At 37.8% G+C, this 25,260-nt stretch overlaps 2 protein-coding genes across 9 annotated transcripts in view; both read left to right on the forward strand.

Annotated features, from left to right (window-relative positions):
- Nucleotides 1-18,075, forward strand: part of LOC129243114 (NAD(+) hydrolase sarm1-like) — an 86,024-nt gene extending 67,949 nt beyond the window's left edge. For 3 of the 8 annotated variants that reach the window (XM_054880251.1, XM_054880249.1, XM_054880254.1), the window contains 6 exons: nucleotides 2,708-4,609; nucleotides 4,690-4,869; nucleotides 4,962-5,131; nucleotides 10,131-10,315; nucleotides 10,908-12,006; nucleotides 17,226-18,075. In XM_054880251.1, the coding sequence (XP_054736226.1) occupies nucleotides 2,708-4,609; nucleotides 4,690-4,869; nucleotides 4,962-5,131; nucleotides 10,131-10,315; nucleotides 10,908-12,006; nucleotides 17,226-17,310 (3,621 nt within the window). In that variant the 3' untranslated portion in view covers nucleotides 17,311-18,075. The other 5 variants (XM_054880253.1, XM_054880248.1, XM_054880250.1 and 2 more) reach the window with 5 other exon arrangements.
- A 4,823-nt stretch (nucleotides 18,076-22,898) lies between these two features.
- On the forward strand, nucleotides 22,899-24,255 carry LOC129241265 (uncharacterized). The gene is made up of 3 exons (XM_054877510.1): nucleotides 22,899-23,046; nucleotides 23,111-23,298; nucleotides 23,360-24,255. The coding sequence occupies exons 1-3, from the start codon at nucleotides 22,968-22,970 to the stop codon at nucleotides 24,176-24,178; spliced, it is 1,086 nt and encodes a 361-aa protein (XP_054733485.1). The 5' UTR covers nucleotides 22,899-22,967; the 3' UTR covers nucleotides 24,179-24,255.
- The last annotated feature ends 1,005 nt before the right edge of the window (nucleotides 24,256-25,260 follow it).

The raw sequence follows: 25,260 nt of genomic DNA on the forward strand, positions 1-25,260 counted from the left end.
TGACAGAGGACACATATAGTTGATAAATATTTTCAACTATATTAAAGATGGTCAAATATCCGCGTGTTTAAAAATAAACGAAAATTTTAAAAGTATGTATTCCGTTACATTTTAAAACTTAAAGAAAGTTTTTAAACTGGCAGAGAACATATAAAGTAGACAATCATTTTCAAACTTTATTAAAGATATCCGCTGATTTTACACTTAACAAAAATTTTAAAAATTCATGAAAACTAAAAATATTAACTAAATTTTCAAACTGAACGAATGTTAGAAAATTTAACGAAAGTTTTTAAACTCAACGAAACTTGAAATTCGGTTCCATTGTTTTGAAAATGTAGTTAAAGTAATTTTTGAAATTGTAACAACTTTGAAGGCTAAATTAAACCAAAAGCAACATTTTTAATATTAAAAAATTACGCAAAAAAATTCAAGGTGGTTTTATTGATGAACTTAATAAAAATAGTCCTACTAAACTAAGCTTTTAAAGCCCAAAAGAACTGCAAAGCACATTTTATTAAAGCTTAAAAGTAATAAAGAGAAATAATTCTATATAATAAATTTGCAATTTCAACAAAATGAAGCGTTACAAGATCTCCGTTAATTACCCATACGTAAGCTGTCAAAAATATTTTTTGCCTTCCCCATCTCTTTGTGTTGTTCACACTTGTGCTCTAAATAAAATTATGTGCAATTCTTGTTGTATATAAAATCCCACTTACTTCCCCTTTCAATTGTGTTGTACTTCTTATTCTGTTGTCTATACAAATCATTAACTGTTCGCGTCAATATGTCGAACAGTGTGAAGCGCACGCGTAGCTAATGAAAATTTTTTTTAACTGATCCGTGAAGATAAAATAATAACACACTGACTTGTATACATACATTCATGCATACATAATATACTTGGGTCGAAGTATGTGTATAAATAAATTGAATTTCTATTTTTCCGCCACACAAGTAATATCGCTTTTGTTGACGTACGCGCGGGTACTAAATGCGCCGCACCGCTCTTTCCCTCAAGAACACAATGCCACAACGCCTCCTCATATGCTAACAATTACTTTAGTATTGTACAAACATACATAATTTGTGTTATATGTCGTATGCTTGTATGAAAAATTGTGTGAAATTTTTGCAGACTATTTTTCTAAAGTCACAGTCGTCGGCAATTCTGGTGCAACTGACAAGGTGCGCTCACAATTGAAACGTGTGGAATTTCGTAAATGCGCAGGTGTTTTCACTATATAATTTTGCGCTTGTCTCATGGTCTAGCAATTGGCTCGCAAATTCAAGCAAAAACAATACAACAGTAAAATAATAAAACAAAAAAAAACTATCTCAATTGAAAATAAAAAGAAAAAATAGGACACAAAATTTTTGCCAAAACAAAAAGTAAGCACACAAACGGTAGCGGCAAAATGTCCCATCAAGCGCCTTGGTCCATACGTAAAGGAATTTTCCGCTCAAGTGGCCAATCGGATTTTGTGCCCGCTCGTTCGCCCAGTCCCATCGTAGAAATGCCGCTTTCGCCACCTCCGATCAGCACTACAAATGGTGGTCCACCCATTAGCCGCTTCTCGCCCACCTGTCCGCTCTCGCCCCCACCACAACCTATACAAGTAGTTTCGGGTCCACCCGGGCCGCCTAACGCCGTCACAATCAACGACAACGTTGCCACCACGAAAAACTCCTCACTGTCCAACTCCACCACTTCATCTAAATCGCAGGCTCAATCGTCGTCTTCCAAGCAATCTGCGTCATCATCGTCCTCATCTTCAAAATCGTCATCAGCGTCTGGTTCATCAAGTTCAGCTGCGCGTATGTCTGCATCGTCCTCCTCCTCATCTTCGTCTTCGTCCGCATCCGCTGCTGCAGCTTCTGCCTCTCGCTCTGTACGTAAAAACTCTTGTCCACCATTTCAGCATTTTAGCTCGCCTCAAACCGCATCTCTGCCGCCACTCCCACCACACGCACACATCCAACTACAACAACAATCAATACCACAACAACCACCAACAACAGCCAACACTACAGCTTCAACAACAGCAATGAACACAAGTGCAAACGCAAGCCATACGTCTGGAACATATTCGAGTAACCCAAACCTTAGCAGCACTGCAACAGGTGGTGTTATGAAAAACGTTCGCGAAATACCCATCGTGGTCGAACGGAACAAGGTATACAAAAACGACTGAGTCAATTGAGCGCAAAAGCTTAAGAAAGAGGATTGCACAAAGAATTGCATTCAGTGTAGATAGTCCTAACAAAATTTTGAAATTTTGAATGTAAATCGGTTCTCTAAAAAATTGTAAATAATACAAATCAAATATTTTTAGCCGAGTTTCAACTTCTTCACCAACTCTTAAGCGCAAAGCCTCATAAATTCTACTCCAAGAACTTCAAAAATTTTAACTATGAGCGTGGAGTTTAATTGTTTTGGTGTTGCGCCTAAAGTTTTCATATTTTTTAGGCATACTGTAAATATCATCCTGTGTGCTAAATATGTATGTGTTATATATTGCTTTCTATTCATTGTTCCTGGAACTTTTTTCCTCTTTTTATCTTTTCAAGTGTTCTGAAAAATTGTGTACTGCTTTTGTTAGCCCCTCCATATCTCAAAGCTATCAAAACTTACAAGATCTCCTATCATACGCAATTGTATCTTTATAGTTACTGACGCTATGCATTTCTTTACTCATTTCAGGAAGCTCTCTCCTTACGCACTGGCGATATTACCCAACAGGCCAGCAATAATGTGGCCGCCGCCAGTATTAAAGTGCAAAGTGATACCTTCTCCGCCGACAAAAAAGCCATCTCACAATCGCAGCAATCACAAACGATGACCTCAAACGGCATCATCAGCCAGGAGAAGCACGTCTCGTCTGCATCGCAAGCGAATTACACAATGACGCATAAGGGTGTCTCCAGCTCGGGCAGTAGCATGATCTCGTCCTCTTCGCAAATGTCCGCCACCAATGGTGCACTCATCAAGCTGCACGATCTTAAGTTGGATGACCTGAAAGCACTGACATCCGGCAGCGGTCAACGTGAGATCGAGCAAGCGATTGCCAAGTACTCCGGCGTGTTGACATCGTTCGTGAATACACTGGAGGATTCAAAGGCTGCTCAAGAGAAGTCAATGTATTTGGAGAAAATCAATGAAGTTATGCAACGTGCCTGGGCTGTGCCCACACACGGACATGAGCTCGGCTATAGTTTGTGCAATTCGCTGCGCAATAGCGGCGGTCTAGATTTGCTCATGAAGAACTGTGTGCAGGGTGATATGAAAATCAAATTCTCATCGGCCAAGTTGTTAGAGCAATGCCTAACGACAGAGAATCGTACACATGTTGTAGATAATGGACTCGACAAAGTGGTGAACGTGGCCTGTATGTGCACAAAAGAACCAAATACCGAGCATTCACGTGTGGGCACGGGCATACTAGAACACCTATTCAAACACTCGGAAGTCACATGCTCCGATGTTATCAAATTAGGTGGCTTGGATGCAGTGCTCTTCGAATGCCGTACAAATGATGTGGAAACATTGCGACATTGTGCAAGTGCCTTAGCTAATCTGTCTTTGTATGGTGGCGCCGAAAATCAAGAAGCTATGATCTTCCGCAAGGTACCCATGTGGCTATTCCCGCTAGCGTTCCATGACGACGACAACATAAAGTACTATGCCTGTCTAGCGATCGCCGTACTAGTCGCCAATAAAGAGATCGAAGCTGAAGTGCTCAAGTCAGGTTGCCTCGATTTGGTGGAACCCTTCGTCACCACACACGACCCATCGGAATTCGCGCGCTCAAATCTAGCGCACGCACACGGCCAAAGCAAACATTGGCTAGAACGACTGGTGCCAGTTTTAAGCTCGAATCGCGAAGAAGCGCGCAATCTGGCCGCCTTCCATTTCTGCATGGAGGCGGGTATCAAGCGCGAACAGGGAAACACCGAAATTTTTCACGAGATCGGCGCCATCGAAGCACTAAAGACTGTAGCGAGTTGCCCCAATGCAATTGCCTCCAAATTCGCAGCGCAAGCGCTACGTCTCATCGGCGAAACTGTACCTCATAAATTGTCGCAGCAAGTGCCACTGTGGTCTGTCGAAGACGTGCAAGAGTGGGTGAAACAAATCAACTTTGGCCAATTTGTGAAACAGTTCGAAGAATCACAAGTAGATGGTGATCTGTTGTTAAAGTTAAATGAGGAGAATTTGCGTGACGACATTGGCATCTCGAATGGTATACTGCTGAAACGCTTTGAACGTGAGTTGCAAAATCTCAAACGCATGGCTGACTACTCCTCCAAGGACACAGCGAAAATGCACCAGTTCTTGGCCGAAATCGGACCGGAATACGGCACCTACACCTATGCAATGCTACATGCAGGCATAGATCGGAACTCATTGCCACAGCTGAATGAAGATATGTTGATTGCGGAGTGTGGCATCAAGAATTCAATACATCGGCTGCGCATACTGAACGCGGTAAAAAACCTAGAAAACTCGCTACCCAGCTCGTCCGAAGAGAATATGGCAAAGACGTTGGATGTTTTTGTCAGCTATCGGCGTTCGAATGGCTCGCAATTGGCCAGTTTGTTGAAGGTATGTTTGGCGCGTTGCACGTAGGCGAAAATTCAAAGGAAACTACTTATAATTAAATGTTTACTCATATTTGCTGACAGGTTCACTTGCAACTGCGCGGTTTCTCGGTGTTCATCGATGTTGAGCGCCTGGAAGCGGGTAAATTCGATAATGGACTGCTAAATAGTATTCGTCAGGCGAAAAATTTCGTTTTAGTATTAACACCAAATGCGCTGCAACGGTGTGTTGATGACGAAGAAGGCAAGGATTGGGTGCATCGCGTGAGTAGTTCGTTCATATTTTACATTCAGTATTCAGCTGTCGCATTGTTTGATGATTTGTTTTTTTTTTTTGTTTTATTGCAATTTTGCAGGAAATCGTGGCCGCTTTGAAATCAAATTGTAATATTATTCCAATAATTGATCAACAATTTGCGTGGCCCGAAACCGACCGATTACCCGAAGATATGCGCAGCGTTTGTCATTTCAACGGCGTCACGTGGATACATGACTATCAGGATGCCTGCATCGATAAACTAGAGAGGTAGCTATTGCAAGGCATAGTAATATCCCTACATACATGCATACTTGCATATGTATTTGTTTGATTTTTGAGCCAGCACTTTGTAGATTTTGTATTTTATTTTCGCTATGAGGTTTACGTACAAAGAGATAATCTGAAAATTTGCTTGCAATGAAAAGAAACATAGTTTATTGAAACTCCAATTTTTCGTTCTACACTTTTTCTCGATTTTTCAAATCATTTCACTGCTACACCAGGTGGATATCTTTATAAAATTCCAGTAGCGGATTAGCGCGCTTGTGACCGATTATTATCGCCGGCTTATGCCTGAAAGGTATTAACTTGTCTAGTCTCTAATTTTCATTTTTTGCAAAATACTCAATTTCACAGTTTTCGCTACGGCATAGGTCCGAGGAATCATTACTGCACTCTTAATATCATCGAATTTCTTTAATAATCTAATATAGCCTTCTTATGATATACCCACCCAGAATATTTATATATTTTCAAAATGTTTAATTATTTCTCGTAATTTAATAGAATTGGTATAGTACGAAATTTCTATTTAGTCCTATCCAACGCATGATGGGAAAAAAAATTTTATTTAAAAACTATGAATTTGTCTCTCATAGAAAATGTCATAAAAAATTGGAGTCATTTTGATAATGAAAAAAACCAAAAAACAAAAAAAACAAATACGTAAATATGTAAATGCATTCACTTTCCTTCATTTTCCCCACATACACACTCACATAGTCATTGAAATAGCTACGCATGCTTTAATGCAAATTTTTTCCAGAAATTACGCTTTGAATGAAACCTAATTTAAAACAAAACAAATATATGTACTTATATACATACGTATACACTCATACTTATATACTCATTCATGGCAATCAATTTTAACTTTACATTATTTTATACCATTCACTAACCCGGTTTTACATTTATGAGTGCTCGCATCTAAATAAATTTTCTCTGGCCACCCAAATATAACCGTGGCTAAAAACTTTGTTGCAAATATAAATTTTAAAGCAACTACGAATCCATAAATTATAACAGTCATACAACTTATTTTACCCCATGTTAATCTTACTGCTAACAGAGTCCTATTTTACTCACATTTAAACCAACAGTGGGCTAACAGCACTTACAGTTTCAACAGCGTTCACGAACGAGAAATCGTTAAAGAGAGATAAGACAGCTTACAGGAGCTGAGTAAAAACTAACGATGTCAAAAGAAATTCTTTTTTTTTTTGCTTTTTTTTGCGGTGTGGCAGGGTTTAAAATGCTTCGCGACTTTCGTCTGCACCGGAACTATGGTAGCATTATCGAAAACCGAGAAGATCCAAGTAGTCGTTCTGATAAAGACTGCCCATTTTATTCTCCCTGGGAACAAAACAACTAACTAGTTTGTCTATTTACTGATTGTAACGCGGAGAATCTCTGATTGCCATTCACTTACCTGCGTTCCAAGCAGCTCACAAATTTCGATCTTCGCCAAAGTAGCCTCTGAGTAGCTCCCGAACATCCGTTTGAGAGCGAACTAATGAGAGAAGGCGAAGCATTCCAGGATATCTGGTTGTGCACTGGATTTGTGACCCGCCACGTAAAAATCCTTCCCCAATGAACGCAGCATAGATACCTACATATATTTTCAGATTTAAAACTAAGGTCACTTTACACAAAAAAAAATACAAGCAAAAAAAGTGTTTGTTACGCAGAAAGCTACGGGCACGTATGCTGAACAATTTACTCGTCTACTCTTCGTGAAGTATAGTAGTAGTATATTCTCTTGTCGCAAGTAGAGGTTCTTTCAAAATACGCGCATAGATGTTGTTTTAAAATAAGACATGTACAAATTTAGGTTCATTCGACTTTCACTATTTTTATTCCAAATACGGCTCTTAACGATTATATATGAAAAATTACATCATTGAAATGGCCACAGGTCTGTCTGCAGGTTAAATTCGTCAAACAGTCACCTTCGATTCGTGAATGCCTAATTGTTGAGCACGCCGAGATATCGCTGATGAAGGTTGTTCAGCAACACTTTGCGTCACACCAGCAAAATTCTTAACAGAACGTTCAGTTTTTGGTCTGCCAGTTCTTTTTCCATCCTCGACAGAACCAGTTTCTTGATATCCTTTCAACAACCTTTGAATTGTCCACTCATTCTGACTATTATTTCCACCAAAAAAATTACGAAATTGCGATTTGCTGTTCTAAAGCTCGACCATTTTCATAATAAGTTTCACTAATCTTAACGCGTTGTTCTATAGTGTGAAGTTGAGAATTTGTCTACTTCGCAAATGTTAAAGATGACATAAGGAGGTACTGTCTAGGAATTCACTACTGACATCTAGACGTCATTTTTGAAAGGCCCTTTAGTTATCTACATCACTTTCACGGTTTTAGTCAAGTTTTCATTATTATTGTTATGGTCTAATTTGGTTGGACCCAAAACAACGAGCAACGTCGACGAGGTCGGACCAAAGGAGCGTTTTCCTGATAGATGAGTTGGTTTGAGAGCGCAACTCAAAAGATGGTTAGTATCAAGAATGTAAATTACAAGGTTTGGCCATACGAAGCAAAATTGTTGTCTGACCGCTCATTTCACACGTATTCTTATGCTCTTCCAATCAGTCGTTGTGCAGATGGCAACGAAGTAGCAAAGACTGTGTTGTTTTTTTATATCACCAACACAATCTCAGTGGTAAAAAAATCGCTGTCACAGCCCTTGTTACGTCAGCAAATCAGATAATTCCTTCAAAATCGCTGAGAGTTAGTTAACGGTCTGATTTTGGCCACATCTTCTGAATTCTTTACACCGGCTTAGTGTCATGTAAGGTTCCTTCCCAGGTCGGGTATATCGGCACAGTTGCTTCATTCTTTTGGATCCGATCTGCAAAAAGAGCACTCTAAGTAGGTTATATTTGACATTTACTTTTTTTATCGGGACAATTAGCAAGTACAGCTCTCAGACACAATTAAGTACAAAGTCCATTGTACTGTACTCGTGTTTCCTTTTAATTTTCTTTAAATCTATCCGACCTCCGAAAAAATCTGAGTAGATTTTGTGGTGCCAAGGAATCAAGGTGGTCGCTTCTTAACACATCAAGACCTCAAGCCTGATTCGAGCGAAAGCGGGACAGACGCACAGGAAGTGGTCCGCAGTCTCATCCTCCTCTTCACAAGCTGGTCAGAGTACACTGTCTGAGATGCCTACCTTTTCCATGTGCTTGGCCCACAGAAAGTGGCCCGCGGCCCAGCCTCTCTCAGCCTACCAAGCTCGCTTACATTTACTTACAGATGCTCCATTTTTTTCTTGTTTATGTTTGTGTCTAGCAGTTGGATGAGTCGTTCACATCGCTACAAGCTGATAGCGGTAGTACGAAACCCTGTTTGAAAGTTTTTATATTTTGCACGTGTTTTGTTTTTGCAATTTGTTGATTGGATTGTCAAATTTTCAATCAAAATATATACAAGCAACCGAATAAACGAAAAAAAGCAGATAACAGTTTTTAAAACCAACAAATCGAGAGAAACAAAAACTAATCAACTATTCCACTGCCATGAGGGACCCATTCACAAAAATATCTTGTTTTTACTTGACAGCTCTACTTATCAGGTCGTAAATAGTTTACATGCATTTGTATAGGAATATGTGGCAAATGCGCCACATTTATACTCGTAATTCATTTATAAGTATCGCAGGTATATATTTTTAATTTCGTACTTTTTTCATTGGTTTGGCTTGCATTGAGCTCCCTACAGAAGCAAAAATAATCGCTGAAAATATTTTGGTTTGTGAAAAAAAGGATGTTTTTGTTATTGGTATTTTGTTATTCTTTATTATGACTCATTTCAAAGAATGTTGAACAAAGAAGTTGATTACAATGAAATTTATGGTAAGATATGAAATGAAATTTATTTAAGGATGCGGTGGAAGGCAAGCAAAACATGTATAAGACATTTTTGAGTGCTGTTGATGTACTGGATTCTTGCATACAATACAATAGAAAATAGTTTTTCGACGAAGCTTTTCGTTTCCTTGGATCTCTCTGCGCTGTGAATGTTTCGGCTCCGGTTGTTTGGTCGACTACAATATTCCCAATATGTTGAAAAATGATTCCATAGCCAAACGAGTAGTGAATTGAGAAATAATGGCTGGATTATTCATACGATTTTCGATGTGTGTAAGGGCCAATGTTTTCGATAAAGTCGTCAAAATATTTCGTCTCGCATTACTTTTTCGGAGCCCATCAGCTTCCTTGCAACTGCCAGTGCCGGGTGCCCAATTGAAGGTTTTAAAAACGGTGTCCAACGGAGGGTTAACACGTCGGATGTAAAAAGAATGTGGCTAATGTAGGGTATATAGGGATGTAACTTGTTGCAATTGTATTAGTGTATCACTAGCGCCTCATACTGCTTGAAGCTCTTAGCCTGCAATAAGTGGTGCTGATATCTGATTACATTAAGAACTAGGCATAAAGCTTCATAAATTTCTTAAACAGCCCTAAAGGTAAGGGAGTAGATGGAAATGATGGATCGATGAATATCATCCGCGACTTGTCAATATTCTTTTAGGTCCAATGACTTTTGAGCGTATATCTGATTAACATCAGTGGTTTCAGATACATGGCTTCAGGCATGCTTGGGTGGCTTACCATTCATTGCTATTCTCAACTATTCATTTGCTCTGATTACTTATAGAAGTTATTAATTATTAGACCAAAAATAATTTAATAAAATACTATAGAAAAAACAATTTTTTGCCTTACATAATAAAAAGCATACCTATCAAAGTGGTGTACATGCATACTTACATAATGCTTACAAATTTCATGCGCTAGCAAATATCTGGGCAGACTTATCAAATTTTAATTCAATACACTTTAACGAAGTCGCACGGCAATGCACTTTCTATATACTCGTAACATTCTCTACCTACTTAAGAAGATGTTGGCATTTATTTCGCAGCTTTCTCAATAATGTTACTCTCTTCTTTTCGCTTTAGATTTATGCGCGGTGAAAAGAATTTGGATCGCCTCGTAGGTATGCCTAGCACACCCGGTTCGGTGACTTACCAAAGAATGCACAGCAACGATTCCGACTATCAGCAGAGTGTGAGTGGCGGCAGTGTCGGTGGCGGTGGCAGTGGCGGCAGCAGCGCCGGTGGTGCGGCGAATAGCAGCGGACAAGGTGGGGCACAACAAAATACGACAACTACAAATACAACCAATACGAATACATAGTACGGGGCGATCCAGCGTTGATAAAGAGTAGCCTGGATTGCCCCGCAATATGAAATCATATGAAGATGATGATTGAGTGATGAAAACATGAAGGTTATCATAAAAGCTATGAGACGATCAGAAATGATTGATGAGATTGATTGATGAATGATTATGAACGTAATGTTTATGCAATCGCAAACTCTTCGAATATTCATATACAAGCTTATATTATTAATAAATAGAAATTAATTTAGACTAGAAGTTAGTAAGGAAGTCACAAACAAAAAAAAAAACAGCAAAAAAAAGTATCGCCTCAAGAATCCCAAACCATACTCCAAATTCCTAACTCGAACTTACCCTATTTCTATTTACTGTTATCTATTTGATTACACCTAAAATTACTAAGTTTTAAATTATTTACGCGCGAGTATACGTATTTGTATTTAGTAGGTGTAGCAATCGTAAGCCGTAATTATTCACCCCTTCTTCTACAAAACAAATTCAAAAGCAAATTTTTACTGATCGTTCATATCTAATTAACACTAATTACAAACTAGCAGCTAATCACCAGGCAAATAGATACCGGCAATCTCCCTCACCGGCCAGACAGCGCATTGGCGGCAGCTGCGGCCCCTTAGGCAGCAATGGGCAACTGAGCATGTTCGGGCGTGGTTCGAAGCGTAACGTACTGCCGCCATACCGCACCCAACAGACGTCGGCACAACAAAAGGCGTTGCTCATGGGTGGTTCCATGCAAAATGTATCGCCTTATGGCTATCGCCCGCCGCGGCGTAGCTCAGCTGGAGGTATTTGCAATGCGAATGGCAGTAGCGGCAACAACAATAGCAACGGTTCGGCTGCAGGTGGTGCAGCGAGTTATCGTAGTCATAGTGTCGACGGGTTGTTGGACACAACCGATGGCTTGGACCCCAATGACCGAATTGCAGAGATGGCGGCGCTGGTCGCTGCCGGTAGCACGGCGCTCACCAACGCCAGTTCGACAAGTACTCTGCAACCGGGCAACGATTATGCCTCGTCGGTGGGTTCACTTTCGGAACTAATTGAACCGGAAATCGTGGCGAAACGTGAGAAAACAAATTTGCCACCAAATCCGCAGCATCGCAAATCGCGCTCACTCGATCATTTTCTAGATGAGAAAACGTTGGCGGTAATTACGATGCCACAACCTGCACCCATGGAGGGTACACAGAGTATGCAGAACCTTGCCACGCCAATAACGCCCGATCTCAATCGTGGCACACGCACACAACCAATGCCACAACGCGCTGGCAGTGTGATGCAATGTGACTCGTCGACATCCAGTGCGGCTACCACGCCCGAACGCAACGTCGTACGCAAACATCATCATGGGGCGGCAGTTGTGCGGCGAAGCCCCGAAGGTATTAGCTCAACAGAAGATGAGCGGGAGGATTCACTATCGCTGCGTAGCAGTAGCACCTCGTGTGGCAGTATGCTGAGAGCGCAGACGCGCGCATCGGCCCATACACACCGCGGTAGTCAGAATAGTGGCAAGACTTCGACAACATCATTGGGTAGCCATGCGACAGGAAACTCCCACAATAACAGCAACAACAACGCAAACAATAAGACTATTCTGAATCGAACAATCAAAAAAGTTCGTTCGCTGATCAAAAAGTAAGCATCTCACACACACACTTTACTCGTACTCGTATACTACTCAGTCGTATCAGTCAGTCCAAGTAAACAAAACAACAAAACAAATTCCAATCAATCGAATTCGCCAATCAGATCGCACAATGTATAATACAATAAATGTATAAGTGTATGTAAATCAAACTTCCAACCAAAACCATCAGCGTGACAACATATTACCGACCAATTAGCAATTAACTTGTCTCGCTCTATGTCTTTCTCCTAATCCAATTGCTTCACCTTATTCGTCAAAACTCATTATAACATACTATACATATGTAAACATAACTGTTACTCACTAGTGTTGTTTTCCCATAATCATCACGTTGTGCTTACGCTAATTCTGCTCATAACCCCTAATACACAAATAACAATTGACCCGAGAATAAGGTATTAATTATCATAATAATTAGACCCACAAAGAAGGGGGAGGGGAAGGAATTAGTAGTAGTAGTATTGGGTCGTTAGTACGTGAACTTTAAAATCTTCGCTTGTACTTGTGTTCGATGGTACTTTGTGTACATATAACATTTGATTGAGCTTTTGAATAGTTGAAAATGTCGAATTTTATTCCAATGCAGTAGTAGTTATATATTCCGACTTCAAATTAAATAAAATATAAAGAAACACTTACATATCTAGGTATTAGGGGAAATAAAATCAAAAATTCCTTACACAGTGCTATATCCTTGGATCGCTGCCCATTCACGATAAGCTAAGGCTATATAGTTTTCCAAATTATTGAGGGATATTGCAGTTCATAAGGTCAGAAATAGTGCGCTATAGCTAAGATTTGGAACATGCACATCCACACAATCTGATGGCAGCGTTAAGGACCAATTATGTGGGATATGTGCAATTATTGTGTGAGAGCCAGAAATTCAAATATCGTATAAGAAGCGACTTCCAGAGCAAGAGCTTTAAACTTTAAAAATTGTGTGGTGTTCATGGAATTACACGACAAATTTCCAAAGTAGGATTCCCATTTTCATTGCAGCTCTAGATTTAAGAGTCGACTGAAATTATTCATTCATTCGCAGTCCTTCCCAAGCTTTAGCGTCTTTATCGAATAAACAGTAGAACAATTGCACATACGTAGAAGTATTGTTGTTGTTGTTGTAACAGCATAAACATTCACCATAAATGTTTGGGGAATACTGCTGGAGTAACAGTTATTGGGCGGATATAAGTCCGGTACCACAAAATCAACTGTCGTGAGAGCGAATGTAAAAGTGCTTTTTAGTTCCCCTTCTGCGCTAGAAATTCAGAAAAGTATTTTAGGAGATATTGCTATACCGTCTTAGACAGAGCGAGGAAATAGAATAGGTAGTGTTCAACACTCTCTCCTCTACACTCTCTCCTCTACTCTATTTATCAGTGTAGCCTTAGCGGGCAGTCGCATTGTTGTATCAACTTGTTATGTTGAGTTAACAGCTGGCATGCCGTGACGGCTCATTCCTATTTTCATTCCCATTCCATATTCATCCAATATTCTACATACAAATTCTGCTCTCATCCACACACAACTGTATCCATACATGTACATACATACATACAAACACTGTTATCCACTGCTATCTAATCTATAATGGTGTTGGTTGCCCGCAACGCTTTTCAACTGCTATACTTGGAGCTATTCTCTGTTATAAGTTATGCTACATACCTAAATATATTTATTTTTTCTCACTAAGCAAATAACAAATTTAGATACTCCTTTTCGCGGCTCTCTTTTGAGCCCCACATAACAAAGTCTTTTCTCAATTTTCCCCAGCCACTTGCCGCGCTTTCAAACAGTTTCTCTGAGTAACACAGGATAACAACAAACACTTTGTAATTCAAATGACTAACTACATAGGTATTGTCCCATGCGCATACAAAGAGTCAAGTTACTGCGAAAATGCGCCTACTCCCCTTTTCCAAAACGTTTTTTGAACAACTCGCTGAAAATCGAGAGCTTGGATCGTGAGCCTGAGTATGAAATGCGCATGACAATTAGCTTATTATTTGAGTAATTGAGTAATCGAGCGACTGATAGCAAAACTAACCGACAAGTATCTATTTGCCTTGTGATTAGTATTCTATACTGTATGTAGTTAGGTTATTATTGAATGATTTTGAATGCTTTTGTTTCAAAAAGTTGTTTCTTATTACTAGTTAGATTTAAAGCTACACATTGGATATGTTGTTGATCCGAGACATTGTGTTAGAAATCAAAAAAGAACGCATTATAACTATAAAAAAAATATCTGAAAAATAAAAAAACACAATATCAAAGTTTTGAGTATCAAAAAATTACTCGTACTAAGTTAGTCTGTAGGACGAAAATTATTTGCAATTATATTCTTCCTCCATTCTTCTGTTGTTTTTAATTTAATTAAATTTTTGTTGTTGTTTGTATATAAACCGTCCTTTTGTCAAGTACAGAACTCCTAATTTAGGCACTAAACAAATATTTGCATAAACTCAAAGAATTTTGCTAATGATAAAAACAAGCAAATACAAATAGGCCTTAAGTTGAATGGATTTAATTGAAAAATAAAATAAAAATAAATATTAATATATTATTAACAGATTTATTAAAAAAAAATATTTTATATTAGAAAAATAACTCTGTAAGTGATATTTTTTCTATAAACTTTAATTAACAAACGCTGTATAATGATTTTAAATTTAAACGAGCATTAAAAATGTCTAAAAAGCAATAATTTTACATAAAGATGTTGTTTGAATATAAAAAAATATAAAAAAATAACCAACGATTTATTGCAAAATACGATTGGCTTTAAGTGAAAATAAAACATAAAATATAAAAACCAACAAAAAAAAATATTTTGCATTTATTTAAAAAGAATTAATTACAAAATAAAAAGATTATTTCATACCCAAAGCGCGGGCGGTTTCAGCTAATCAGGCAGAGATGCCATATGGCTTGGCTTAACTGCAGGTTGTGAAAATGCAATTCGCAAGAGAATTAATTGCTCACACTTTTTTGACGTTTAGATAAGTTGAGAGCAGTTGCATGTGTATATGTACATATATTTTTTTTAATGTATCAGCAATACTAATTTTGTATTGAGTTGGTCAAGTTCGGTTTTAAATGCCACTTGTTTTATTTTTATTTTTTATTATAAATAAAATATATTTGTGTGTGGCTTTAAAAATTTTATTAAAAGTGGCACACACTTTTTATGCGTGTATTGTGCACAAATAGCCGATTTTAAAGGAGTTTTAAAATTATTTGCTGGCACGCAGTTTGTAAGCCAGCTCTAAATAAACTGAGCTTTAAGGGTTATTAAAACTTTTTTCTGCCAAAGTAACATACAAAATTTTAGTAAATATTTCAAGCGTTATTATATGCAGATACTAGAAAACTATTGATTTTTGGATTTTCAAAATTGCTTTTACGGTTAACAATGCATCAATTTTTAAGCTCCGTTTTAATGGTTGATATGAAGCGCAAATCACATAAAAAGTTTTTGTTAAATATTTCACAAAGCTTTTGATGTATTTTTTGTAATTTCATAACAAACTGTTGATTTTTTTTTTTTTTGTCAAAACGTTTTAAAAACTGTTTAACGCTTTCAAGGTTTTTGATTAAATAGTTTCTGAAAGTAAAGTAAACTTTAAGACTATGAGAATTTTTTTTTATTTTTGTTAAAATTGCTCAAAAAAGATTTATTGCATATTACAAACTTTATTTCACTTTTTTGTAGGCAACCTTTTTTACTAACAATGCAGCTTTCATAGTTAAAGCGAGTTTAGACCCACTCGGCTGGTGTAGATGGTTTAAATTTTTTTTAATAATTCTTAAATTCTAGTTTTTGTGCTAAATCGGATTCGCATCTTGAATATTTCATTTACTGCCATAATTTTATAAAAGTTTTATTAGTAAAGAAAAACTGTTCGGAATTAGGGTACTCATATTTATTTTACCAACCGCTTTTGCTTACTCTGAACGTTTACTATCCTTATTGTGGCTTTCTTTTGTACTACAAATTGCTTTTTTGTAATTCTAACTATTGAGCGTTCATCATTTTTTATTTGTTTGTTACCTATTTACTTTAAAACACTTTGCTTTTAACACAAAATTTGTCATTTTTCTCAATTCTCTACATGTATAACCAATAATTTTCTCCTTTGATTTCAATTTTGTCTTTGTTTTTGTTTTTTTATTTTTCGTAGACCATAAGAGAACATCGTCTATTTGTTGCGACTATTGCCTGAAATCGTCGTGCACGTTTACGCCCATTTTAACGTGTCTCTCTCCCACGCAACTGCATCCCAGTGTCACCTAGCTTGGATTTCCATTACTGAACTGTGAACTGTGAACTGTTTGAATACGCATATGTGTGCAATAAATAAGCTCTGAATGTGCAAAATCACCGCTCAACAAATTGAAACAAACAAAAAACGTTCAACTCATGTAACCGACAAAAAGCGCCGCATATCAGTAACACTCACTCCAATTAACCGATGTGTTGATCATTGATAACCTACATACATACATACATACATGTGTGTGGGTTAGTTGCAAGTTCATGTGTTTGTGAGCGTGAACTGCTCTTTAATGTATTCTTTTAATTAGATGTAAAAAATGTTATTTTTAAGCACAAAGTCGACTTTTTAATATTTATTAATAATTTCCATTTTCCAAAACAAAAACAAGAAAAACAAAAAACACCATACATAGAGTTAGTAGATAGAAAAAATTAACGAACATTAAATTGTAACAGCCGCTAAAATTACTTTTGTTTCTTTTCTTCACCTATTTATTTATTGTAAAGTATTTTGTGATCCTCTCACTGCTATTCTCATTGTGCACTAACATTCTCTCTTCTTCTCTAATCTACTCACATACAAAGAAAGGCGAATTCATACAAGGTGATAGATAGATAGTATTAAAGAAAAAACGAAATTTACATGTACAAATTTTGTTTTTGCTTTGCAGTTTGGTGGTTTGTATGCCAAAATTTCAATCACAGTGTAGGCAAGCCAATAAAACACAAACAAAAGCTTACTTTGGTATTCAAACCACCCAATCGCAAGAAAAACATATCAGCTGTTCTACTGAAATCACCTTGTATGGGATTCGCCTTGCTATACGCAAAGCATTCTACTGCATGTATTCGCACAACTGAAAAAGAAAACCAAATTGTGAAAATTAATTATATTGTATTTATTCTGTTATTACACACATTTAGTAACGACTTAGATGCTGACGAATTACCAGGGTTAATTTTAGCACAAGCAACCGCACCCACCTCCGGCAGAATTATAGTTTGGTAGTTTTACAAATACAAAAGCCAATGCAAGGTGTTAAATTTCTAAATAGAGGTTATACAGTCGAACGGAAAGCGCAAGGAAGCAGATGTCTAAGCATTTGAGTTGGAAAAAATTCCAATTCCAACTGCGCTTCGAATACTGTGACGCAAGAGACTTTCGTTTCTTTTGAGTTTCATGCAAAAGTAATTTCTAAGTACTCAAACTCCACGCGCAGTAGATTTAACAACCTCAAGCAGTATGCAGGTAGCATACGCATATCGCACATATTTTTCAACGAAGACACAAATCAATTTTTTGGTATGCCAGAAAACGCAAAAGGGTCACTTATTGCAGTACGCGGAGAAACATAAACGTTGTGACAGAAATTTACAACAGAAACTGCGTTGATTCCCTGCTGGCTATTAAAGATGTGCAATTTGATTGTATAAAATGTAAAGAAAACTTTTGATTGTATAAAATGAAAAAAATACTTGTTTTTTTTTTTTTAATTTTAAGTTGTGCCACTTTTGAAGAGTGTATGCGATATGCAATGCGCTGTTACCGAGTGTAAGAAGATAAGGGTTAACTATGCATCAACACAATATCGACACCCTTTTCCAATTTACTAACGAAAAATGTTTGTATGTATGTACAGATGTACTATTTTAAATGTGTAATTGATAATTTTTTTGTTGAAAGTCGTTTGGCTTTGGAAAAGTATTGTTCCAATTTTACTAAGGATACAACGAATCGAAATAAATGTTGGAAGTATTATATAGATTTATAGAATTGGTGCAGTTAATTTAATGGCTTTGGAACACGTAAGTTATTTAGCAACAAGCAGATCTTAGCAGATTTCGAGCACATAGTCGTAATGACTTTTGCAGAAGGGAGTGCATACCTATTGGCCATTTAAGCAGCCAATGTGCACTTGAACTGTTTATTATCCTGTGATAATATTATACGCGTGGAAAGTGGATTGCAATCTAGTGCCGGGTAAGAAATATTATCGTCATTAACCAAGCCTTCTAGTATACCTTCTTCTTCTTCTTCTTCTCGATTGGCACGATAAACGCTTAAGCGATATTGGTCGATTTCAACAAAGCGCGTTAGTCCATTCTTTCTCGTCCTAACTGGCGCCAGTTGGAAACACCAAGTGAAGCCAAGTCCTTCTCCACCTGATCTTTCCAACGCAGAGAAGCCCTTCTTCTTCCATCTTCTTCTACTACCACCAGCTGGTACCGCATCGAATACTTTCAGAGTCGGAGCCATTCGGACGACATGAGCCAACCAACGTAGCCGCTGGGTCTTTATTGGCTACGCTATGTCTATGTCGTCGTAAAACTCTTACAGATTCTTGTTCCATCGCCTACGATACTCGCCGTCATGAACGTACAAAGGTCCAAAAATTTTCCACAAAATCTTTCTCTCAAAAACTCCAAGTGACGCCTCATCGGATGTTGTTATCGTCCAAACTTCTGCACCATACGTTAGGATGGGCATGACGAGAGCCTTTTAGAGTGTTAGTTTTGTTCGTCGAGAAAGGGCTTTACTACTCAGTTGCCTACTTAGTTCAAAGTAGGACTTGTTGACAAGAGAGAGGTTCTACGTTGGATTTCCAGGCTGACATTGTTATCGGTGTTAATGTTGGTTCCTAAATAAATGAAGTCTTTTACAACCTCGAAATTATAACTGTCAACAGTGACATGGGTGCCGATACGCACGCGCCTGAGCGATTAAGTTCTGCGGCTCGCACGATCCTCTCCAACATAAGGGTAAAGAAGTCACACGACAGCGAGTCACCCTGTCTGAAACCTCGTTTGGTATCAAGCGGCTAGGAGAGGTACTCTCCAATTCTAACGGAGAGGTGGCGTATATAGTATATATTTTCATCTGTGGAACAATATCAATACCACCATAAATAAGAGGAGGAACTCGACCAAACACCTTCCAGAAATGTACGCGCCAATAATTTTTTGGAGTTTACTCCTTAAGAAACGATATATAAAGCCCATGGTATGAAAAATATGGGTAGTAAAATCGTGTGAATCACCGGAAGTGTACGCTGACGGAAGTGACGCGTTGCCCTTTTTCTATATTCTAGTGAGAAAAAGCACTGCCTACCTTGTGGCGCTACTTTGTTGGTGCAAACTTGTAGGAAATATATTTTCCTTGCGAGTGCTAATTTCTAGTGAGAAAAAGCACTGCATACCTTGTGGCGCTTGGTTGTTGGTGCAAACTTGTAGGAAATAAATTTTCCTTGTGGGTGCTGATTTCTCGTGAGAAAAAGCACTGCATACCTTGTGGCGCTACTTTGTTGGTGCAAACTTGTAGGAAATATATATTTCCTTGTGGTTCCTAATTTTCAGTGAGAAAAAGCACTGCCTACCTTGTGGCGCTACTTTGTTGGTGCAAACTTGTAGGAAATATATTTTCCTTGTGGGTGCTAATTTCTAGTGAGAAAAAGCACTGCATACCTTGTGGCGCTTGGTTGTTGGTACAAACTTGTAGGAAATAAATTTTCCTTGTGGGTGCTGATTTCTCGTGAGAAAAAGCAATACCTACCTTGTGGCGCTACTTTGTTGGTGCAAACTTGTAGGAAATATATATTTCCTTGTGGTTCCTAATTTCCAGTGAGAAATAGCACTGCCTGCCATGTAGCGCTTGGTTGTTGGTGCAAACTTGTAGGAAATATATTTTCCTTGTGGTTCCTAATTTCCAGTGAGAAATAGCACTGCCTGCCATGTAGCGCTTGGTTGTTGGTGCAAACTTGTAGGAAATATATTTTCCTTGTGGGTGCTAATTTCTAGTGAGAAAAAGCACTGCATACCTTGTGGCGCTTGGTTGTTGGTGCAAACTTGTAGGAAGTAAATTTTCCTTGTGGGTGCTGATTTCTCGTGAGAAAAAGCACTGCATACCTTGTGGCGCTACTTTGTTGGTGCAAACTTGTAGGAAATATATATTTCCTTGTGGTTCCTAATTTTCAGTGAGAAAAAGCACTGCCTACCTTGTGGCGCTACTTTGTTGGTGCAAACTTGTAGGAAATATATTTTCCTTGTGGGTGCTAATTTCTAGTGAGAAAAAGCACTGCATACCTTGTGGCGCTTGGTTGTTGGTACAAACTTGTAGGAAATAAATTTTCCTTGTGGGTGCTGATTTCTCGTGAGAAATAGCACTGCCTGCCATGTAGCGCTTGGTTGTTGGTGCAAACTTGTAGGAAATATATGTTTCCTTGTGGTTGCTAATTTCTAGTCAGAAATAATACTGCCCTCATTTTGGTGCTTATTTCCGTTTCCTATCTAGTGCTTGTGCGTTCGTTGAGAACCTACATATATCAGTGATATCGTCTGAACCTTTGGAGGAGATTGTCTTCAAAAACCCTTACAATGGTTCATCTGCCAATTACACGCCAATGAACTACCGCTTAGACATTTGTTTGAATACATTGATGGCTCTACGTCTGAAAGCTTTAACGGTGAAATAGAGAAAAAATTGAAGGATTGTGAGAAGCTTTCTTTCGTCAATTATAAACCAATTATATTCACACTACCAGATATATCCAGTGAAAAAGATTTCAAAAATACCTATTTGATATTTGTAGTGCTATTATAAGTGGACATTGCAACGACAACTTAAAAAAGAAAAACCCCAAAAAAATTGTTCATTCCAGGTGGCTTACTATAGCGAATAGAATAAATAAATTTATATTTTCCCAGCAATATAGAAAAGGTCTTCATTTACTCCTTTTGCATATTAAATATATTTTTAAATATCACGGTAATCGTTCTTAAGGAGTAAACTCCAGTCGCGTGTCGGAGCTGACACACACACCTCTTTTTTTTATTTTTATAATTGGCACTTTATTTAAGATGCGTGATGGGCATTGATTGAATGAAGGCATATAAATGTATGTATCGATAGAAATTTATTCATAACAAAGAATTGGTCCTTGCTCTATAAATTAGCTTCAACTCAATCCTTTTGGCGAAAAAATAGCTTCTTAGACCATATCCATTTATCTGTATATAACATCAACTATCTGTATGTGACAATCTTTATATGAGACTACAAGAAAAAATTTAGACTGCAGTATCACCCCTAGGGATACATGGGCAAACGCCCAAGCGTAAATCGCCATGGAAAATCTTCTCATAAAGGGCATCTATATATCATTAGAAGGCGGTGCGAAACTGAAGGGCGTTACATATATAATACTTCTACTCAAATATGAACGAGACGTTATCAATAAAACGGTCCGCGGATGACATATGGCAAAAATCAATTTTTAGTTTTTTGGTAGGACTGTTGTAAGCTTACATGGCAAATTTCAGCGTGATATGTCACATAGTTTGTTTTCTGTGCTACTGTAAACAAGTCAAGCTCGAGTGTGTTCTTCGAATTTAACGATGGAAATTCAAGTTGGACAAGGAAATTGTTTGAAATTTTGTTATTCCAACAAAATTTCGGCTTCAGACGCCTTAAAAATGTTGCAGACAACCTATGGGGACTCTGCTCTATCGCGTGCACGTGTTTTCCAGTGGTACAAATCGTTCAAAGAGGGCCGTACATCAACCCAAAAAACCACGCCAAAGTCGCTCAAAAATTAAGGTTATGCTGACTGTTTTTTTCGATTACGAAGGTGTGGTGCACTCTGAATATTATTTAGACGTTTTAAAGCGTTTGCGCGAGAACATTCGTCTTAAAAGGAAGGAATTGTGGGACAACAAGTCATGGTTCTTGCATCACGATAATGCACCAGCTCACACATCACGTCTTGTTCGCGATTATTTGAACAAAAATAATGTTAATATCGTTCCGCAAGCACCGTATTCGCCTGATATGGCTCCATGTGACTTTTTTCTGTTTCCCAAGCTCAAGTTGCCGCTCCGTGGAAAACATTTTGAGACAATTGAAGTCATAAAAAAGAATTCGAAGAACACACTCGAGCTTGACTTGTTTACAGTAGCACAGAAAACAAACTATGTGACATATCACGCTGAAATTTGCCATGTAAGCTTATAACAGTCCTACCGAAAAACAAAAAAATTATTTTTGCCATATGTCATCCGCGGACCGTTTTATTGATAACGTCTCGTTCATATTTGAGCAGAAGTTATGAAAAAAGATCTGCAAATTGGAGGAGTATATCGGTCTATTTGGGAGTTAGCCGCGGTACTTCTCTAATTTGTGTGTACGCCTTGATGTTGCAAATGGAGGGACCTACAGTTTTATGTCGCCTCCGAACGGGGAAATGGTTTTGTATGATTAGCATTTTTTTGTTTTTGTGGTTCTTTTATTTTATTATTATTTTATTTATTTGTTATTAGACTAAGCAATATTTTATTAAATACAAACGCTATACATATTGAATTGGCTGTTATTGTTGTGTATAACAATGTGAGATTACAACCCTTCACCACTTAACGAAATTTGAAATCGACGAAAGCGTGGAGACTGCAAATTGAGATATTTAAGAGATATAAATTCAACCTTCAAAATTTCCAGATGTGGCAGCACTATTTTCATCGTTCTTCTGCTGAGTGATGTTCCTACGTTTTTGTTTTGCTTACCAACTTCTATCAATCACGCTTTAATCGGCTGCATTTAGAAATTATAATTAAAATAAGTTCCTATGTTTTAATTAAAAGTTTAAATTATAAATTCGCTACTCTAAAATTGATATGAATTGTCCGTTTGGACCCAAACGTACAATATCCGAAGGCACCGAGGAAGAAGCCCTAGAACTTAATAAACTCTATGGTATTTCAAATAAAAATCACAGCGCAAGGAAATGTATTTAAACCATTGGTTTATTCTATTTTAGATGATTTACGTAGAAAACTTTCAATGCCACGCATAGATCGGCTGGGCGGCCGAGCGCTGGCTGCTTGGGATGCAGACGAGAAGGCTGTGCACGTCTTGCGTAAAGATGGCAAATTTGGTAATTTTGGCTATAGTCATGGAGGACGTCCCTTTTTGGAGAATTACGAAGCTTTATTTCTTTTAGAAATGGTAAATAATGCGTTAATATTTGCCTAATGTTTTTTAATTGTTTACACAAATGTACCAACAGGATCGTCTGCAGTTAGAGTACTGCACAATGATAATGTCGGTGGAACAGGCGTATTTGCTGTTACTCGGAGAGTCACCTAGTACGAAATTTAATGAATACCTTGTTTACTCCCATCTCACGCGCATTGGCTATATATTAGTACGTCACCAAAACGTGGCCTATTACAATCAAGACGAGCCTACGAAAGAGGATTGTGCTTGGGCACTCGCATTAAGCATTGTAAATAATAGAGCAATACCAGAATATGTGAAAAAATCGGCAGACTTTGTCAAAGTCAAAAAAGAAATGAAGCATATCAAGGAGTGTATTACAAAACAGGAAGTACCAGCACTAAAGCCAATGGAAGAGGACAATTTATCAGCAATATGTTTTGATCGGAAAATAGTGTCAACAGGAAAACGAAAAGCCACGGGCGATGAAACTGAGAACCCCATAGAAATTAAACGAAGATGTTTAGAAATAGCTTCTAGCCAAAAAAGTTTTCTGGATTGCCTCAAAGATGAGCCAGAGTTCAAAGAATTTAAAACGGCGTTCGCCAAATTCGATATAATCGAAATGGGTGACAGGGCCACAGGCAATGAGGAGGAGTTGCGCAATTTACAAATTACTTTCGATTTATACCTACACAATGATGGCTTCAAAAAAAGCGCACCAAAACCACCAACGTTTCGCTTACTGATACTAGGAGTGCAAGAACCGTTCCCTACGCATGCAGAAATAGCTCACACATATAATTTGCAGAAATACCCAGTGCCGCTTCTGGTAGTTTCCGTGGCAGAATCCAAGCAAATACAAGCGTTTGTGTATTATTTCAGCTGATTATCTTAAACTTTAGTTCATAAGCTGTTATGCAAGTTTAAAGCTGAGTCATTTACGAAATGTTAATAATATGTACATACATATGTATATAAAAGAGGATATATATTTGTGTGCTTTCTATGACTCTGACACCACTCAACCAATTTTGATGGAATTGTTAAAGTTTATTTAATGCATTTATTTCTTTTTTGAAAACTTCGCATTATAAAAAACTACTTGGTGAAGGCAAAAGCTTCCTTATATACACAAATTTCTTATATACAAATGTGCTGTAAATTCATACAAACATACAAACGTATAAATCAATTAATACAGTTATAAATTCAAGTAAAATCAGTAACTATCCTATTGATTTTTTGAATTTCTAATGGCCACTACGGCGGCCGCCGTAGCCGAATGAGTGGATGCGTGGCTACCACTTTGGGAGTACGTAGGTTCGAATCTCCATGCATGAACATCAAATATTAGAAAACGTTGTTTCTAATGTAGTCGGCCCTCGGCAGGCGCCTCCGAGTGCATTTCTGTCATGAAAAAGCTGCTCATAGAAACCTTTTGACCGTCAGAATCGGGTTAGCACTGTAGGTCCCTTCATTTGTGGAACAACATCAAGACGCACACGACAAATAGAAGGAGGAGCTTGGCCAAACATCTAACAAAAGTACACCCACCAATCATTTTATTTTATTATTTTTTAAGGGCCAGTTTTTCAGTGCAAGTTTAACTTTGCTTTTCAGTTAAGCTAAGGTATCTAAAGTTGGTTCACCAGTAATTATTGTTGTTGCAATAGTTTTCTTCGCCGGTCCTGTAATGAAACGAGACTTGCTTAACCCTTAACTGGTCCGGTACTCCATGAGTAACATAACTGGTCCGGCGTAGTCTGTGAGACGAGTACGTTTTGAAGCTCAATAATAAAACACAACATAAAGTTATTATTATTTTTTAATAAACATCGATATTATGAACACAAATGAACTATATTTAGTAAAAATACATGCAATTGGGGCAAAGTCTAACAAATTATAAACACAAGAAGGAATAATGTACCACACATCTACAAAAAAAATGCTTATTCTTTCCGAAAA

The sequence above is a fragment of the Anastrepha obliqua genome, chromosome 3 (genome assembly GCF_027943255.1).
Source record: "Anastrepha obliqua isolate idAnaObli1 chromosome 3, idAnaObli1_1.0, whole genome shotgun sequence".
Classification (NCBI taxonomy): Eukaryota; Metazoa; Arthropoda; class Insecta; order Diptera; family Tephritidae; genus Anastrepha; species Anastrepha obliqua.

Bases quoted from the DNA above. Each gene is read 5' to 3' on its own strand.
- LOC129241265 (XM_054877510.1), top strand. From the start codon at position 22,968: ATGAATTGTCCGTTTGGACCCAAACGTACAATATCCGAAGGCACCGAG. The intron at 23,047-23,110 runs GTATTTCAAATA...ATTCTATTTTAG, and splicing joins AGAACTTAATAAACTCTATG to ATGATTTACGTAGAAAACTT. The intron at 23,299-23,359 runs GTAAATAATGCG...ATGTACCAACAG, and splicing joins CTTTATTTCTTTTAGAAATG to GATCGTCTGCAGTTAGAGTA.